We start from the raw sequence: 19,050 nt of genomic DNA, 5'->3' as shown, positions 1-19,050 counted from the left end.
TTTTACTAGAGAAAATTACTCATTTATGCTTTTCTCTGGATGATGTGTGTCTGAATGATATGTTGAAACTATGTTGACGCTGCTGTTATAGATTTTGCCACCTTGCAGCCAAAAATGAGCTATAACTTGGCTTTAACTGAAACGTTGCACAGAAATGATCAATTTCATTTGCCAACAGCAATGCAGTGTGTACCTAGAAACTACAGAAGACAATCCTCCAAATGCAATGACATGCAGTTTACACCATGCGTTTTGTGTGTGCATCTGCAGGGGTATGAAGTGCGGAAGATAACGGCCATTGACCAGGATCTTGGCCGACCGAGAGGCATCGGCTACACCATCATCTCAGGTCTGAGTCATATAATCAATCTGACATTCACAGCACAGAGAGGGGGATCGATCACTTCTTATCATAATCCCCCAGCAATAATAGACAAGTCTCATCCAGCACAGAAGTCAATAATAGCAGAGCAGCACACCAGAACTGAAGAACAGGCTTCCCTGAAAGATATTATTAATCACTGTTTGGTGCAGTTGTGCAGAAGTCATTAGTTTAATCATTCACATGTTGGCTTGTGTCATCCAAACAGGATTCGAGTTTGTCAGTGTGACAAAATGTATCTCCCGATCTGCTTGTGTTGTTACGCTCATTTTATTAGATATGTCACACAAGCAGATTGAGCGAATGCCCTGAAATAAAGTGTCAGTACTAATGACTGTGATATCGGGCTTCCCACTAAAATCGATAACTAGTGTTAGTGTAACTATCCCTGAGAGTCGAACTTTAAAGAAGATGAGAAGAAGCAACACTTTGCGCGATGCTGATAAGGCTATAGCAGTGATTCTGTTTTAATACTCTTGAACTGAGTTTTCTTACCTCTGCCAAGGATGCGATGTTTGTGCCTGCCAGTTACTCTGTCTGTCTGTCTGCCAGAAGGATATCTCAAAAACTCACAAACAGACCAGTGAAACTTAGTGAGCAGATTTACCTCGGGGCAAGGAGCTCTAAGTTACGTTTTGGTGTGCATCCATATTTAGGGTTGTCATTATTAGAGCGCTATCTTGTTATTTTGCCTAATCTGTGTAGTAATATCAGAATCTCTTTGGTTAGTTTGCAGCACGGAAGATGTCACTGGGAGGAACAGCCAGTTCCTTCTCAACACCGCCTATATTGTTTCACCTTGACATTATGTTAACTGATGATGCTCCAGTGTTACCAGTAGAGCAGTACTTCATAACTAAACTGGGAAATCCTGAAATCATCATCCGTGCCAGATGATGTGGTCGTAAAATAAACTGCTGTTCACACTTTGTGTTATAATGAGTCTCACTTCCCTATTTTTCAAACAAAGATGCACATTATTAGAACAAAGATGGAAATATCTCAATTTGTCATGTGTTTACTATGTTTTCTTGTAATTCTACAACTTACAGCACAGTTTTTAAGGCAGTCTCTGGTCCCCATCATCAATAAAAAATTTGTACATTTTCACACATTTAACATCTTATAGATTATAGATACTTTCACAAGTGTTGTGAAAAATGATCAAATTATTTGTAACTTGCTCAAACAATCCTTGAAAAAAATAAAAAGTTACGTTCAGTATGGAATTTCCAAGAAGGCAGGAATTATTTAGAATTTGCTGAAGGCATTTTTGAAAGATTTTCCCGACTCAGCAACTTCAGAATTATGTGATTTTTTTTTTAAAGGAGCCTGGGGATATTTAGGTTGCTACAGAGATGTCAGTGGAGTCAGTGGCCCTTCAGAGGGGCCGAGGACAGAAATAATAATGTGGGATGTTTCCTCAATTAGTCTCAAGTGCAATTACACCTGTACTGAGGGCTTTGCATTTGTGTTGACATCATTCAGTGTTCATAGTAACAGAAGGTCTGGACGGAAGCTTTGAATGTGACAAAAAAAATGAATTTAAAGACAAACTGTTGTATTCACACGTTTATCAGAAGGATTCCATGTTACACACATTCAGAGGCTGTAGCATCTATGTAAGACCACCTGACTTGTTTCCATATCAAAACTGGTTTAAAAAAAAAAAAAAGCAAAATGTTTTGGTTTTTTTTGCAAATTAATGTAGCACTCAACTATGCATCTACTATGAAACCTTACTGGGAGAGAATTGCTACCAAAGTAGATTCAATTAAAACCTAAATGTGTATATTCAGGGTTAATAACAACTGAATTTGTAACATTGTTAGAAATTAAACCTGTCATTTACATCAGTGGTCCCCAACCTCCTGGCCATGGAACAGTACCGGTCCGTGGGTCATTTGGTACTAGGCTGCACAGAAAGAAAAAATAATTTAGTATTCTTTACGTTTTATTTACTTCTAAGTCTGAAAAATGTTTTGTATTTTGAAAAGCGACGTCTGTGTGGAATGACGCTCAGACGAATGCGTGTGTCTGTTCCGCTTGACAGGTCTCTATCTCGTGACAGGTTATCAACCATTACCCCTAAATTAACCACCCACAACCATGCCAGTGTTCTGGATTAAAGTCAAAGCAGATTATCCTGAGATTGCCTAAAAATTATTGAAAACCCTGCTTCCATTTCCAACCTCCTGTCCTTGTGAAAGCGTGATTTTCTGCAGTGACTGTAAAGAAAATCAAACTGCGGAGTAAACCGGACGTCCGGAACACACTTCAAGTGTCATTGTCTCCCGTCACCTCTAGATCAGCGGTCCCCAACCACTACTTCTAATTATTGTAATTGTTATTACTTGATTGACTTGTTCACCCTACTACTGGAAATTATCAGTATTTCTCCTACGTTAAATGCACTGATTGTAATAATAATAATAATAATAATAATAATAATAAACCTTTATTGTCCCACAGTGGGGAAATTTGTGCGATCGTGGCAGCGGGGGGGGGGGGGGTCAAACATAAATACTTAAATAATATACAAACATATTAACATTTGCAACATATGACATTTACATATTCACATATTGTAAACATATTAACATATATCATATTATCAGAATGTAGTTATATTTACACATCAAAAATATACACTACAGACTGAAGATTACATTGTTCATCCAGAATTACAATGTTTTGTTCTTTGAGTTCTGTAAGTTCTTTGAGTTCTCTGAGTTCTTTGAGTGGTCCGCTGGGAGGACCGCTGGTTATACAGTCTGACAGCCGTGGGCAGGAAGGACCTGCGATAGCGTTCCTTCACGTATCTTGGGTGAAGCAACCTATCGCTGAAGGTGCTCTCCAGTGATCTCAGTGTGCCCTGTAGAGGGTGGGAGTGGTTCTTCATCATCGATGACAGCTTGGTTGTCATCCTCCTCTCCACCACCACCCCCACTGAGTCCAGGGAGCATCCTAGGAAAGAACCTGCCCTCCTAATCAGCCTGTCCAGTCTCTTCCTGTCGGCCGCAGTGATGCTGTTGCCCCAGCAGACCACCCCATGAAAAATAGCTGAGGCTACAACTGTGAGATAAAAAGTCTTTAGGAGTGGCCCCCACACTCCAAAAGTCGGGGGCCACTACAGAAGTCGCTACATTTCAAAATAAGTCTCATCAATGTAGGCACTTGAATCGAGTTTTTAATATAAATACAGTATGTCTTACAATTATTTTGTTTACCGATAATTTTGTTTGATTATCAATTTATGAAAAAAAGTTTATTGTCTGTTGATGTCTGCATTTTACATAAAACCACTGTGGAGGATTTATTATTATACTACAGCTGTCCTGACATCATTTACGATTATCGAGTAAATGAAGACAGGTCCGTGAAAGTATTGTCAAAGATAAAACTGGTTCGTGGAACTAAAAAGGTTGGGGACCGCTGGTTTAGATGACAGAGTCATTTTTTACATATTTTCATTATTGCTGTAAAATTCTGTTTTTCTTCAAGAATTTATGTGTGCATTCTTCTTTTGTTTGTCTTTTCTGGTAAATTCCATGTACATATTATCATAAAAAAATCCAACTGATTTGATGTCCTGGTCTCTGCATGGATGTGATACTACATTTATAGCCCTGAAGGGTATGTACTGTATATTGTACCTCAATCGATGCTTCAATCCCAGGATGAATGAACAGAAACATTGATCTGTGTGGCGACGGTAAACACCAATTGGTAGGATTATGATTACAGTCACATTCTTTAAACTCTGTATGCCCCCTGTGAAGCCAGGAATGGGCAGGATAGTGGGACACGGGTGCCTCCACTATTGCCAGCTGGCTGATAAGGGCTGGCCTTGCTTGATAAGCCTGGCACACCCACGGAATTTTGGATGATGAAGATATTCATTGTTTTACCATCTGCTGAGTCACTGTTTGACCTCATAGCTGAATGAAGGAATTTGACCCTGCTTGTGTGTGTGTGTGTGTGTGTGTGTGTGTGTGTGTGTGTGTGTGTGTGTGTGTGTGTGTGTGTGTGTGTGTGTGTGTGTGTGTGTGTGTGTGTGTGTGTGTGTGCTGTCCAATGCCTATAGCCCTTTTCTCCATGGCACTCACCATAACCACTCTTGTCCCATTCAGTGCACACACATACTCAGTCTTGGTTACAATCTGCTGCCACGTGTTGTATTGTTCTGTTTGGTGTGTTTGTTGCAAAGCTGAAGGGCTGAGTTAAGCTCTAGAGGAGAGGAGCATTAAAAAGACATTAATTAAGCGCTGCAATATATTCCCAGTTGTTCCAATATCAAGAGTTATAGCACCATACTAAGCCCTTATGGAGATGGAGCCTGTAGGGTTGATAACATCATTATAAGTTTGATAAATAATGGAAGTTGAAGGGTGACGCTGTGCCAAGAGATAAAGGTGGGAAGGTTGTGTCAGATAATGCTTTTTTTGAACTATGTGTTTGTTGTGTGTGTTCTCATACATGTCTCTGTCTATCCAGACTCATGCGTCCTTCCTTCAGTCAGATTAGGATGAGAGCATGCTTATTTTCAGATCTAATTGTGACTCTACACAACACCCCCCTCGCCTTCCCACTTCTTGCCCCAAGTGTCCTCACAGAGTGCAGCTCACTCCTGCGGGACTCGTCTCATTAGTTCAGTAATTAAGATAAACGAGGTTTTAATTGCAGCTGTGATTTATGGTAATGATTGTGGGACTCAAGTTGAGGATTTCCTTTCCTCCAATCACTGGGTGAATCTGGGATTTGATGTGTCTAAACGATAGGACTTTGTTATGATGGCAGAGATTCATGGAGGCGGTTCTGATGGTAAATCCCTGGTTCACAGGGTGTGATGTATCCCTTATTAGAGTCTGACCCACTGATCTCATTGTACAGCAAATGCTCCAATCAAACCCTACACTGAATAGAAGTGTAGGCCAGCTTTTGGAAACAGCAGTTTGATTTTCTGATACAATTTGTTTTATAAATAAGACAAACCTATGATAAAAATAAGGACTGAGTTTCTTGCACATATCTGCCATTGCCCAAAATAAACAATCAAAATGACAGTAGAGTTGTTGACCTAATGACGGCAGCATTGCAGATGCCGTTGTAATTACTCCACACATTTCCTTTTTTAACGTCAAATACTAAGCATATTAATGCTTAATAATGAAGTCACTGCTAGTTTCAATGCTGACGGTGTAATTATTGTAGGTCATCTTGTAAACATCAGTAACCATGTGATGTATCTAATATAGCGGTTCTTTCGTGTTTTTTTACTGCCTGTGGATCAGAGAGGACTCTCATTTCATCTGTGCTGTATGCCGTGCATATATAGTACATTTGATAATAAAGTTGATGATGACTATGACTATAATTTAAAGTAATGAATAATATTCAGAATAATGAGTAACTCTAGGACTACTGAGAAACTTGTGTGTGAATTTAAGTTGTGAGAGATTTTATATGATGAATGAATTTGGGATTTCTTGTAATTTATTTGTTTGGGATACCTGAGCCACTAACAAAATATTGATCAGACATATTCATGACATCATCACTATTTGCTGAATGTCTGCTGATTATGACATTGTCCAGGTAATATTTTATTCATGAATAAAACCAAATAGCTTTCCCGTGATCTGAAATTCTCATGTAGAAGACTCTGGGATCTGAGTCAGTTTGCCACATTTATTCTCAGTGAGTATTTAGTCCTGTTGAAATAAATTAATTTGTTGTATGCTCTTGCTGGTAACTGTCGAATTAGAAGACATAGGGTGGATAGCAGAACAATTTCCCAGGCGCTCTCCAGGTAACTATTTTGAGTATCTACCAAACAAGTATCAGCTTGTTCATTCATTTTGCACTCTTTCATACAACTCCGGTCCCTCTCGGGGATATTAATTGAAACATTTTCTCTCTCGCTCTATCTTTGAATCCCGTCTAGAACAAATACTTTTGATGAGTTGACCCCTCATTGATCTACAGTGTTCAGAAACCAATCACTTTATCACAACTGAGTGAGATGTATCATTTTATAGCAACAACTCTCTGCGCTTCTCTGTACTAAATATAATTTATAAAATCATCAAATCTGAGCAAATACATTAATACTGAGTTACTTGTTGTGCTCCATTGCTGTTTTTGATGAAAACTGAATCCAAACTGAGCTTTAAACCTGCAAAATGTTAAATGCTTTAAGACAACCATGACCGGCGAACAGAACAGAGTCTCACTGATACCAGACGAACATACCAAGTCTACATAATAGGTGCTCATGTTGTACACAAGCCCAGTTCTAAAAAATAATTGACACACTATATATTGAAACAGACTGAACTTTCAGTTGTTAAAGATCTGGATGGTTTGTTTCCTATTTAGTCCAGGGGACACAATGGCTATCATTTCTGTAAAGTTTTTGAATTTTAGACTCCCTGGATCATGGAGTAATATTCTACTTTATGCCAAATTACATTGGAAGATGAAGCAGTTAACGGTGCTTACTGATAATAAATGTCCAAAGTCCTTCACCATATATACAGTAAATATGCTTCATGGAATCAGTTTTTAAGGCAGCACTACCTCACGGTTTCAGGGTCCTGGGCGTTTGCGTTTGGTTTTTTCCCTGCCCATTGAGATATTTCCTGAAAGTCTCTGAATCTTTTGATAATATTGAGGCACATTTACGGGTGAATCTTGTCTAACCTGGGTAGTATGAATCGAATGAGAGAGATGTCCATCTCCTAGATGCAACAAGAACCAAGTGATTAAACACTGTCCTTAAACTGTTGAGCCATTTCCCCACCAGGATGTTTACTACATTGTCAACCTGTCCCCATCTGCTCTGTGAATGACTGAGCCTTTTAGGAACCTGTTTGATACTCAATCATGATACTAATAGTGATCTGTTATCAATAGTCCTTTGCTTGAGTGACATATTAGAAAGGTGATGGTTAGAGTTAGGGTTATGGTTATGGTCAGGTTTAGGGTTAGGTTTACGGACTTCTTATCAAAGTTTCCTTGGGCGAGATACTATTAACTGTTTCCAGTGGCAGAGAGGGTGAATTCTTGTGTTGTGAATCATTTTGAGTAGTCTTGCTGACTAAGAAAGTGCTGTGAATTGTACAAGAACAGACTACCTTTAAAAAAACCCCAAAAAAACAGAGTGACAGAGGAAGAGGAAATGTTATTAGATTAAAATGGTGTGAATGGAACAGTACAGTGAAAGGAAAGTACGCCCTACTTCTCCTTGTGATTGTTTAGTTAACCTCTTTGAAAAGAGCTTTCATGTTCTTATGATGATGTTAGAGACCAACAGGTCTCATCCAAGAGAGTAGCTATTTGTTGGGATAAAAATTAAGCCCTAATGCAAAGTTTGCATAGCCTCTCCACTCTGGTGTAATGGTGGTGTAAGAACCAGCAGAAAATAATAAGCCTAGCATCTCAAAGAATAAAAGCATCCTCAAGCCCTTCCTATCTGCCTGTTTGTTCGTGCACTTGTTTCTATCTCTTTTGTCACAAGCAAGCACAACTAATCCCATCTTAAGCCTGTTTCCATCTCTATGCTTGTCTTTCCTTTCCTTTCGGACGATTTTTGCTCAATGCATTGTGTCGGGAAACTAAAAAAAATTCACAATGCAAGCCAACTCCGAGTTCTCACACTCGCCTGCCTGACTGCATTGAATTTTAATTTGCTGTAACCCAAGTAGATAATCATCTAAATTGATAAAAGATGACTCATTTGACTATTTTGAAGTTTTTGTATGTCTCACACAAGCTACATATTATCCGTGTAGCTACATGTTCTCCATGGTGACACGTAAGGCCTTTGACTGGGTAGCTTGTGAACATCCGGTCTGCCCCATCACAGGAGTCAGACATAATGCTGTTAGGGCATTGTCTCTGACTCCTTGTAGCATAGAGGTCAGACAGGTGTTGGCACAGCATTCCCACCAGGACAGACTGATAAATAGTGAAGCGATTTTCCCCCTTGTCTACCTTTCTTGTGTATCTCTGTCCTTCTGTGCTGCCGCACCCTAATACTCTAATTCTATACCACCTAACTCTTATCATGCCATAATATAGACAAGGCTAATACCTGTTATTCTACAGGGAGCTCTTATTGTGGCTGTGCCTTCACTGGGATTTCTCTGGGTTTTCAATTAGACGCTCCGAGGCTCTCTGCAGCCTGTCCCTTTGTAATCTCTTAGAGAAGGGGGATAGTCTGCGGGACACTGATCACACCATAATCTTAAATCCAGTTGACTACAGTGGAGTGTCTGTTCATAGTCATGCCCAGACCTCACTAAGCTATGATACTGTAGCACTACTACGAAAGGTTTCCTCATTTGATCTCCTCTAACTTGACTTTTTACATTAAAATGAAATTCCAGCTGATGAAAGGTTTTTTTTCAACCCACCTCAAACAGTCACATGTACCTGCCAGGTCAATGAAAATGACAAACATGCCTCAAAACATTGAAGTCATCAAACATTATGGGATGCACACTGTAAAATAGAAACTTTAACATATATAGTTCAGCATTAGAGGCTACCCTTGATTAATTTTTCTACAAGATAAACATAATGCTGCTGAATTTAAAGAAATTCTATTCAAAGCTAGCAGCTTGTAAAAAATATATTTCCAGATGTCAAATGCAATTTCATCTCCTGCTGTCTTCCATCCAGCAGTTGTTTGTACAGAATGTGCACAACAGATTTTGTTTGTCTGGCAAACTGCAAAAAGATGTCAGAGGCAGTTGAATCCCAGGTATTGTATTCTACTCTTAGAGGAAGACAAACATTCTCACAAATGTCACTTTATCACTGTCTCTTACACACACATGCACAAACACACATGCACACACACGCACACGCACACAGACACGCTCGCACATGCAAACACGAATACACACACACACACACACACACACACACACACACACACACACACAAATTACAGAGATAATGCTCAACTCACACCCTATGCCAGCTGGGATAGGCTCCAGCTCCCCATGACCCGCACACGTGGATGAAGCGAGTTGGAAGATGAATGAATGAAATTAATGAATAGTATACTGCCAACACAATGCTTTGTTGAAAAAAGAATGTGACACCTTGAGCTAATAGATCAAAGGCAACAATCAATAGATTTGAGTTACATTATTTTCTTGAAAAGTGGGGATCAATACTTTTGTCTGTGACCAGGTTAACAATCAGTTTATTTATTTCTGTAGCATTTGTAGCGAAAACGAACAGAGGATCCACCCATTAATCATCAGTACACTTCCCGTTACCATTGGTTACTACTAGATCTGAAGCTTTGTTGCCAAAGAACTGGACCTTCTTGCTCATATTTACACAAACTGAGCTACAGGTACCTCTGCTTAGGCATAGTTTCCCACTGGCCACACTTTGGCCATGCTTGCTGATGGGAAGCTAATTGTGTGTGTGCACCATACCAGGAGTATTCAACTAAAACTGCAAGAGGTCCAGGACAGTGAGTTAACCCTCCTGCTCTTTTGAAGTACATTAGGTACTTACACACTTTGAAAAAAAAAAGGTTCACATTTAAATTCAACAAAAAAACATAAGCATTTTTCAGCAACATTTTGGCATTAATAATCCTTACACAATTAAATAAAGATTATTAATAAACTCAAAGAAGCATAAAATACATAAGAAAACCAAGTGCAATTAGCTGTTCATCTCTCAATTAGTGCTGGAAATAAAGTCATAAAAGCCCAAAAACAATATATCAACTCATATTTACATGTTCATTCACATGCTTTGTCTCTTCTTCTCATTGGGGAAACTCCTCACCTAGTTCCACATTTGGTCGCATATGCGCCCAAATTTTTATCAGTGTGACTATTAAATATATTTGGGAGCACCCATGCGACTAGGGAAAAAAATCTGGTATGCCTTTTTTTCCCTCTTCTCTCTCGCTCTTTCTCTCTCTCCATAGAGCTGGGGTCACCAAATGGCGGACCGTGGTCCGGATCCGGACTGTGTGATTGATTTGTCCGGACCCGTGACCACACCATGATAAATTCACGAGATTAGATTTTCTTGGCGCATTTTTACTTGCAGTTCGCGGCTACAGACGGCGGGCGTTGCTCCTCCAGTTAATATGGTAATAGCGCCACTCAGTTCAGTCAATCAGATCGTTTGTCTACCCTGCTCTGTCAGCGTACCAGGAAGTGAGACAGCTCGCTACCACTGTGAGTTTACCGCTACAGCAGAGCACAGAAGAAGGGAGACAGCATAGCTCCAAAGGGAGGTTAATGAGGAAAACCGCTGGTTAACAGTGAGTGGACAAAATTTATGTTTATTCTTCCGTCTGGCAGTTCAAAACCATTTTACCTCATATGGTCTGAACACGTAGCATGAATTAAAATTGGTAACATGAAGCGCCACTACGAAACAAAGCACAGATCTTTTGCACAGAACTATCCCCAGAAGTCCGAGCTGAGGGCAAAATGACCAAGAAAACTGCAAACGAATGTTCACTAAAGGCATGGTGGAGTTTGAGGCAACATAAAACATCTTTTAGTGATGGGACAATTGTGAATAAGTGCTTCAAAGCTGTTGTTGACATTTTGTTTTGGGGAAAACAGAAAGATGAGGTGTGTGGAAAAACTGGACACTTATAAGTTGTAGTTTTTGTGTGTGTGTCAGGTTCCTTCATAAAGATAAGGAGCTCTTTGCTGAGTGTAACACCAATATGAAACACACACAAAGGGAGAGGACATACATGCAGCAATAAAAGATGCTGATCAAGTCCAGCGGTCTCTTTCATCACACATGACAGAGACCACCACAAGGTGACCACCACAAGGTGTGCACAGGCACACATTGTATACAAGTAAATTACTGGCAGGCCACATGCCCCTTTCTCTCATGAAGAAAGTTCCATTTGTATTTTTCCCCTGAATGAGCCACTTTTTATTCATGCTTTCTGAACTTGTTAATGTTTTTTTACTTGAAGTGTAGGCCTTCAGTTCTTTAGGCTGGGATGTCTTTAATTTACGAGAAAAAGGATTATTCAGCTCTTTTTGCACTTTATTTTTTAATTCTGAGGTTTGTGTGTTCTTCAATCTAACATAAAGGCTTAAAATGTATTTGCCTGGGTTTACTTTTATTTATGGTGAGGTAACAGAGCTGTGCACTCGCTTAAACATATCCTGCATTGAAAATTGATTATAAATGATAATGTGGATATAGTGGCCGGCTATAAGACACAAACTGGACTTGGGTTCGGACCTTTTACTAAGGAGGAATTTTTTCTAACCAGAACCCCGTGACTTTTAATTGAATACCCAAGGTGTAGAGGGTCCTCCTGAGGAGAACTTTGTTGCTAGGCCTTCAGTGAAAAGGTGGATGAGAGAGGGACTGAGAGCCAGGAGACCCAACTAATGTTACAAACATGTTTACAAAAGTGTTGACGGTTCTGTGAATAAAATACATACCACGTTACATATATTGTCTGTATGCCTTGTTTTTGGGTAGGTACTCCTAAAGTCTTTGCTGGTGCTCTTAACTTCTAAATTTGGGAGCACCAGTGCTACCAAGAAAAAAAGTTAATATCAAGGCCTGTATTGTACCAACTCTATGGTAGCAGGGTATGGTAGCAGCCTATGGAAGTAGCCCATGGTAGCGATCTATGGTAGCAAGCCTATAGTAGCAACATAACCCTTCTACATGAGTCCCTAGCGGGAACTCATGAAGGAGTCATAAATGAATGGGACTGAAAGGACATTTTAAAAAAGACAATTAAAACAATTATTTCACCTTCTCTTATGCTTTTTTTTTTTTTTTTGCATTCTTTGTCAATACCAGCTTTGTCCGCTGGTACTGGGTACGATGTCAGTGCACCCTATACTGAAATATGATTCTTAATTTCTGCAAGTATAGAAATAAGAAGAAATTAAAAATGAAATTTTACACTACTTCTTATGCTAATGTACTTTTATTATTCTTAAAAGGGTACTTTCACCCACAAACAACTCGCATATTTCTGCTACTGAATGATGATTGGTCAGTTAAGGATCCATGACCACTTGTGACAAAAATTCAGCTCAAGAGAAGCACTGGAGGTCCAATCATTACTGGTGAAACAAGATGAGTTGTTGGTATCAAGACCACGGTGATGGTTAGAACTGACTATGAAGGTGTGATTGTCAGTGAGAGCAAAAACGAAAGTTGCCTTCTTCTTCCATGTGCAGCATTAAGATACTTGTCCTTAAACATATTTTTAAGGAAAACTTTTTAGGAAACTAGTTCATTGAGTATTCAAGAAACAGCTTGTCAGTGACTGGCAAGACACCCACAGGGCCATTATCACTCCATATGACACTCACAAAAATTACATACACATAATCTGGTAGCTGTCACAGCGTAAGAGGTGTGTATCACATTTGTGTACATGTACAAGGAACTCATTCTTTGTGAGAAGCTGTTCATTTAGCTTCAAAAGTGTGTGGTTTGAAGACAATAACTAAAACCTCATCATCAACATGATTTGCTTCCAGGCTTAATCCTCAAAAGTGACACTAATTTGTGTGGCAAAAAACATAAAATCTTAGCCCAAAGACTGAGTACTGGCTGCACGCCATATCACATTTCTAGAATGTTCCAGCGCCCCCATGATGTTGTCACAAATTAGAGAAAACAGTTGTCACTGGCTTAGTCATGGCGATTACACTTGAAGAACTCTTGTATTTTCAGACAAAAGCCCCTTGCTTGGAGAAGGTCACTGTCATCCACTTGTCACACACGTCTGATTGAACTCATCGGGTCAAATGCCTGATATTTTCTGTTTTCATGGGCAGTCACCTCTTAATAACTATACATGTATGTTTTCCACTTCTGTGACATTAATACACTCACTCTCCCCCCACTCTATTTTCCTCTCCGTCTCTGCATTCACCCTTTTGCTCTTTGCCAGTGGAGGAGAGAATTTCAATGAGGGTTCCGTTCTCAGTAAATGAGACTTCACTTCATTGTTTGTCACACAAGAATTCAGATGTGTTTGTTGTTAAATAAAATTAAATGTTCCCCCATGTTTTTGTATGCTTTTGTAATACTTAGATTATTCAAAGTGGTAAATTGTTCGGATTACTTTTACCCTGTAATTACAGAAATGACTATTGAAACAATTGTGCACTTACTCAATTTGCCCCACAGTGAAATAGCTGTTTCTGTGAGTTTTTGTGAGTGTGTCTACTTATGGCCGTTTATGTTGACGTGCGTGTATGAGTGCATTTTCTCCACACTAGACAAAATCATGGCATGGTTTCTCATTTTCCAGTCCAGTACTGTCAGTTATGTGCGAACATAGCTAATCCCCAATGTCTCACATCAGAGAATCAAACCTTGCCAGTTAGTCTCTCTCTCTCTCTCTCTCTCTCTCTCTCTCTCTCTCTCTCTCTCTCTCTCTCTCTCTCTCTCTCTCTCTCTCTCTCTCTCTCTCTCTCTCTGTTTCTCTCACTCTCTCTGTCACACACACACACACACACACACACACACACACACACAAAGTATGCAAAGTGAATAGAAAGTTTGTATTTATTTGTACAAAATTATATATATATATATATATATATATATATATATATATATATATATATATATATATATATATATATATATATATATATATATATATATATATATATATATATATATATATATATATATATATATATATATATATATATCTTTCCTGACACTTTCATTCCCCGGGGGTCTAATCACTGAGTACTGCAGATCACTGGAGAGCACTTGCTATCAGCAATTAGAATATGATTATATTGCCCTCTCAGTGGGACCCGTGAGTCACTGTGTGTAATTTCAGTCTGTCTCTCTGGTCAAACTCAACACACAGAGGAGCTGAGGTGGAAGGCTGTTCTGTGGACCCTGAAGCCATGAGTCACAACCTCTTTAAAGGATGCATACAGAGAGCAGAAGGGATGGTCTGCTGCTACTGTGCACAAACTTCATAGAACAACATTTTGTGTGACTTTTGCAGGTATGTGTGTTTGCAGGTAGTGTATAAACACAACAAGTTGCTTTATCTAGTGAGTGCCTAGCCATCTGGGTTACAGGCAACTGTTGTTGGAGAGTCTTCCACTGGACCGCAGTGACAATGGTAAATTAATACTCCTCATAAGCTGCTTGTTATTGTAAAATTGATTACACAGGGTCATATTGTGCAAAGGAACGTTCAGTTTTATTGATTCTTGGTTTCATCTATTTTGGAAGAATGTTCATTTTCTCTTAGACAAAATGTAAAAATGTACCTTTGGGTATTTGCTGTTTCAGCAAATACTACCAAAAACAATTTTCAGTATGTTACATTGTGAAAGCTGCTGTAAAAATAGAGCAAATAAAAAGTCTTAAACACAAGACATTCTTTTTTACTTCACGGCTATGGTCTTTTTTCCCCTTCCTAACAGGTACTAAAAAAGCTGTAAATAATGATTATTAATTAGGATAGATGATAATTCCTTAATTCAGGGCTAGTGTCATCAATCAACCCACTATCTCTCAATGCATGTTGACATAAAATTAGACAGATTTGTGTGCCCTCTACTTTTTCCCACGTTTTTACTGTAATCTAGTTGAATCAAGAGCTGTGCTTCCCCTTGCCAGCCTTCCCTTCTGTGTACTGTGCCCTGTAGCTTCTTTCCTCTTCATTCAGTGCAATAATAGAGTAGTGAGCAGGGAGTGGGAACACAGGTGTGGGTTAATCTGTTGACCCCAGCTGTTGTGTACTGTAGACTAACCATCTGACCATATTTCTCTAGAGTCTTGCCCTCAGTTATTGCTATAAACTATCTGAAAGCAAGTGATTCTTAATCCCTGATAGAGCAGCTCAAGGTTCAGAGTGTGCCCGAAAAAATTGATGTGAATATTGGCTGCATGTAGAATGTGTTTCTTTACACACAACATGTACATACAGCTGAAGGAAACACTTCAAATGCAATGAAGAACTGTTCTTTATCTTTATACGAGTAAATATTGTCCTGATGACAGTGAATTTCATAATCTTTTTCATCTTTTAACCAAGGTCGAGATCGCATGTCACATGTTTTCACCAGAACTTGTCATTTATTGCTGCCCCCAGTCCTTTGAATGTTAGTCCCGTGTCCCTGGTTATCTGTCAGGATATGTATGAGGCCTGTTTTTGCTCTACTACACTGGGGTTGGCAACCCTAGCAGGATGTCATATAGTATTTGATCCTTGTCTCAAAATCAGACCAGTGAAAGTTGTTTTCTACCCATTACTGTAATTCTTGTCATGTGAAGATTACCATAGATCTGCTTTGCGGTTGGATGTTTTTTTCAGGAGATGTTTTCAATGGATATGTATTCCATCCATCTTAGTTATTTTCTTCATAATTCATATTTCAGCACAGTCCCATAAAGAGATGTGGGCTGCAGTGGTGATGTCAGGTGGCCATTTTCACAGTGTTTGATCCAGGTTTCTTTCCAATGATGACAGCATAAGACAAGGAATTTGGCATCATCACCTTTGAAACGGGTGTGCTTTGGACCCAAATGCAGTACACAGGCACACAGGAACAGTTGGTAATGACCTTTATTATCACCAAGAAGACGAGCAGGATGCTCTGTGTTCTGGAGAAATGGCTGCACGTGCTGTGAGGCTGACGAGGAGTGAGCTGAAGAGAGGTCGGAGACAGGCGGGGGGGGGGGGGTCGTAGCCAGGTGAGCAGTCAGCGAAGACAGAGGCACTGTTGGGGAGCAGGCAGGAGAGGAGATGAGGCCAGGCGTAGGAGTCAAGACCAGACCAGCAGGCAGATACCAGAGACACTGAGGCAGAGCACGAGGTCAGGGACAGAAGGCAGGTTAGTTTACTGGGAGGCAGACGAGGATGGCAGGTCAGGGACAGGCAGAGTCGACACCGGGAGATCAGACAGGGAATGAACGCTGGCAAGGAGTGAAGGTGCTGGAGAGACTACAGTATATGCAGGCCTGATTGCAGTGATCTTCAGCAGGTGAGCAGAGTGGGCTGATGCAGTAGGCGTGGCTGGCAGGTAGAGTGGAGCAGAGGGAGGGAGAGTGGAAAAATACTGCAGAAATGTGACAGGAGGGGAATGAGAGGCAGGGACTTTGACAATCTTCCTTGATGTTTGTATAGATATAGGCAAGTGGGAGGGGTACTTACAGTAAATATGATGCATACAGTTTCCTTTGCCTCTATGAACAAACATACTCTATAAGCAGCTCCTTTGAATGAATTGAGAAGTTGATGATATTCCCCTTTAGATGTTCATCCCATTTGCTTGATCTTGATCTTGAGATTGATAGACATTGTCCATCACAATTTTGAAAAAAGAAGACACAAACCTTTCACATTGAAGAATTCCATTTGGTTGGAAACTGGCTCTGAAGACAAATGGAGGTTTCATACATACTTGGCAGTAAACACCATGATTGACGCCCTGTGTGTTTATACCGTCACAGGATTTGAAAAAACTACAAATCTGATGTATCCATTTTTTTTGATGGTTTAAGTTCCCCAGTGATTCTTCTGAGTCCCAGAATTATTAAGTGGATATTTTTCCTGTGGAAGTTATTTTAGTTCCTAAAAAGAATCAGGTCAAGGGAGGGACTAATTCTGTGTCTAATAATTTATTTGGTTTCAAGATGATGTAGGGTTTTGAGAATGCAGTAAGATTATTACCCTACAGTGTTTCATAACAGAACTCTAGTATTTGATTGTATAAAAGCTCATACATCCATAGAAAGTATGTAATAGGATCAGGATGATGTGTTTATTATTTACTCAGTTTCTTCAAAACCATTTGTGGGTTTGTTTAGAGAACAAGTTGATGACATATATTAGCCTGTTGCTCTCTTTATTACTGCAAACCTTGAATGAAATTAAGCAGATGTTGGTCAAGATATTCTGGTTGAGTCCTAAATTGTTTTGTCTTTCTTTACACATCAAAGGGATTTCAAGGTTTTATTTGACAATTTAAAAAAACGGTATTCCCTAGATCTTTAGCTTGAATTACAGTATTGATAACCAAGAGTAAATTTACCCATGCTGTGTATATGTACCTTTGCACCTATGCACAGAGTGCTTCTTTTCTTCCAGGAGGTGTACTAAACATCTAGTTTAGATGCTCGCAGTGACATGTATTAAGTAGGCAGAAGTGAATCAGGGCCAGACAGACATGATTTAGCCTCTGATAATATTCAAACAGGAACTGCTATTATGATTATGTGCAAAGAGGCGTTTTATCCAACTCACATGACAGACTCAAAGAGTCCTAATGACACTGTTCAGAGAAAGTCTTTGTTAATAGATGAGTGTATATGACATGTTGGGCAAAGTAGATGGGACTGAGGGGACATGGGGGCGGGGGGGGGATTTTGATTTGATTTTTAACATCAAATTTATTCATTAAAGTCAAATTACAAAATAATCACGTTGACACAAAACAGATTCACGTAAAGAGGATTTTCAATAATAGTGTGCGCTTTTTGAACAAATAAACATCTAACTTTTTAATATTTATCAAAAAACAGACAAAATTAAGAAAAAAAATATCCGTTTTCCACAATCATTTCTCCTACAATCATGCCTTTTACTTTTTTTGTTAGTTTTTTCAATCTATAAAATTCTTAGTCTGTAAAAACTGGTTCACCACTTCTTGAGGGAGAGAGAGAGTCTCAGTTTGTCAAAAGTTAGTGTCAGAGAGGTGAGACAGTTAATGAGAAGGATGGTAGTTTGAAAAGGAAGAGAGGGAATAAGAAATATGAGGGGAGGACTCAAGTTGGTCTCAGACTAATATTTTAACGTGTATAATTAAAGTGACTAAAAAGCCAGGCACACATGAACTTGCTAATGACAACTCTCATTTGAATTGCTTTCCCTGGCATATACTGTAACAAAGTTAATGCAGCAAGGGGGTGTAGGTCAGTAAACACTGACAGTAGTCAATCAGGCGAGATGCATATTGATTTGCAGAATTATCTGAATACAGGTACGTACACAACTGATTCCAAAAGACTGTTGGTAAGTTGAATTGTTCGTAAGTCTTTATTAACCCTCCTGTTATGTTCCGTTTTAAAGTTTGAAGATCTGGGAAAAGTAGTTAAAAAAAAATTTTTCAGTTTGAAACTCCTTCTACTTGGCTTAATTACTGGCTTAATAAACATATAATATGAAAATGATTCCTCTTATATATTTACAACCACCTCCTGCATGTTATAAAACAACGTCAATGTTTGGGTCAATTTAACCCAGCAACCAGGACAATTTTTTTTTCCAAATTGTAAGTCATATTTCACCCCAATCTCTCTATCTTTCTCTTTGTCTCACACACCCACACAAACACACACACGCACACACACACAGGTGCAAGTGTTATGACTTGACGGGAACCACTGTGACGGGAACCATTTATGTTCTCGCAGGAACCTTCACCCACATTCAGTGGACACTGAACAGTGGAGGGGGCAAAACATATAAAAGATTATCTGCATGGGAGTCTGACCAACATTATACTCTATCAGGCAGACCTTTACAAAATGAGCAGCAGAAGCAAAAAGGTGATAGTGCAGGAGGCTGTGGAAGTCATCTTTCATCATGACTATGAAATATAGGAGAATGTGTCTGAAGATGAAAACGA

The 19,050-nt window shown here is 39.3% G+C and overlaps 1 protein-coding gene across 1 annotated transcript in view; it reads left to right on the top strand.

Moving 5' to 3' along the window:
* The window catches only part of cdh23 (cadherin-related 23), a 208,418-nt gene that overhangs the window by 85,169 nt on the left and 104,199 nt on the right, over positions 1 to 19,050 (top strand). Inside the window, exon 8 of the mRNA XM_068326936.1 lies at positions 271 to 349. Coding sequence (XP_068183037.1) covers positions 271 to 349 — 79 coding nt within the window. The remainder of the gene's footprint in view (positions 1 to 270; positions 350 to 19,050) is intronic.

This window comes from Antennarius striatus, chromosome 11 (genome assembly GCF_040054535.1).
Source record: "Antennarius striatus isolate MH-2024 chromosome 11, ASM4005453v1, whole genome shotgun sequence".
Classification (NCBI taxonomy): domain Eukaryota; kingdom Metazoa; phylum Chordata; class Actinopteri; order Lophiiformes; family Antennariidae; genus Antennarius; species Antennarius striatus.
Note: the sequence above shows the minus strand (reverse complement) of the source record. Positions and strands in the feature narration are given on the sequence as shown.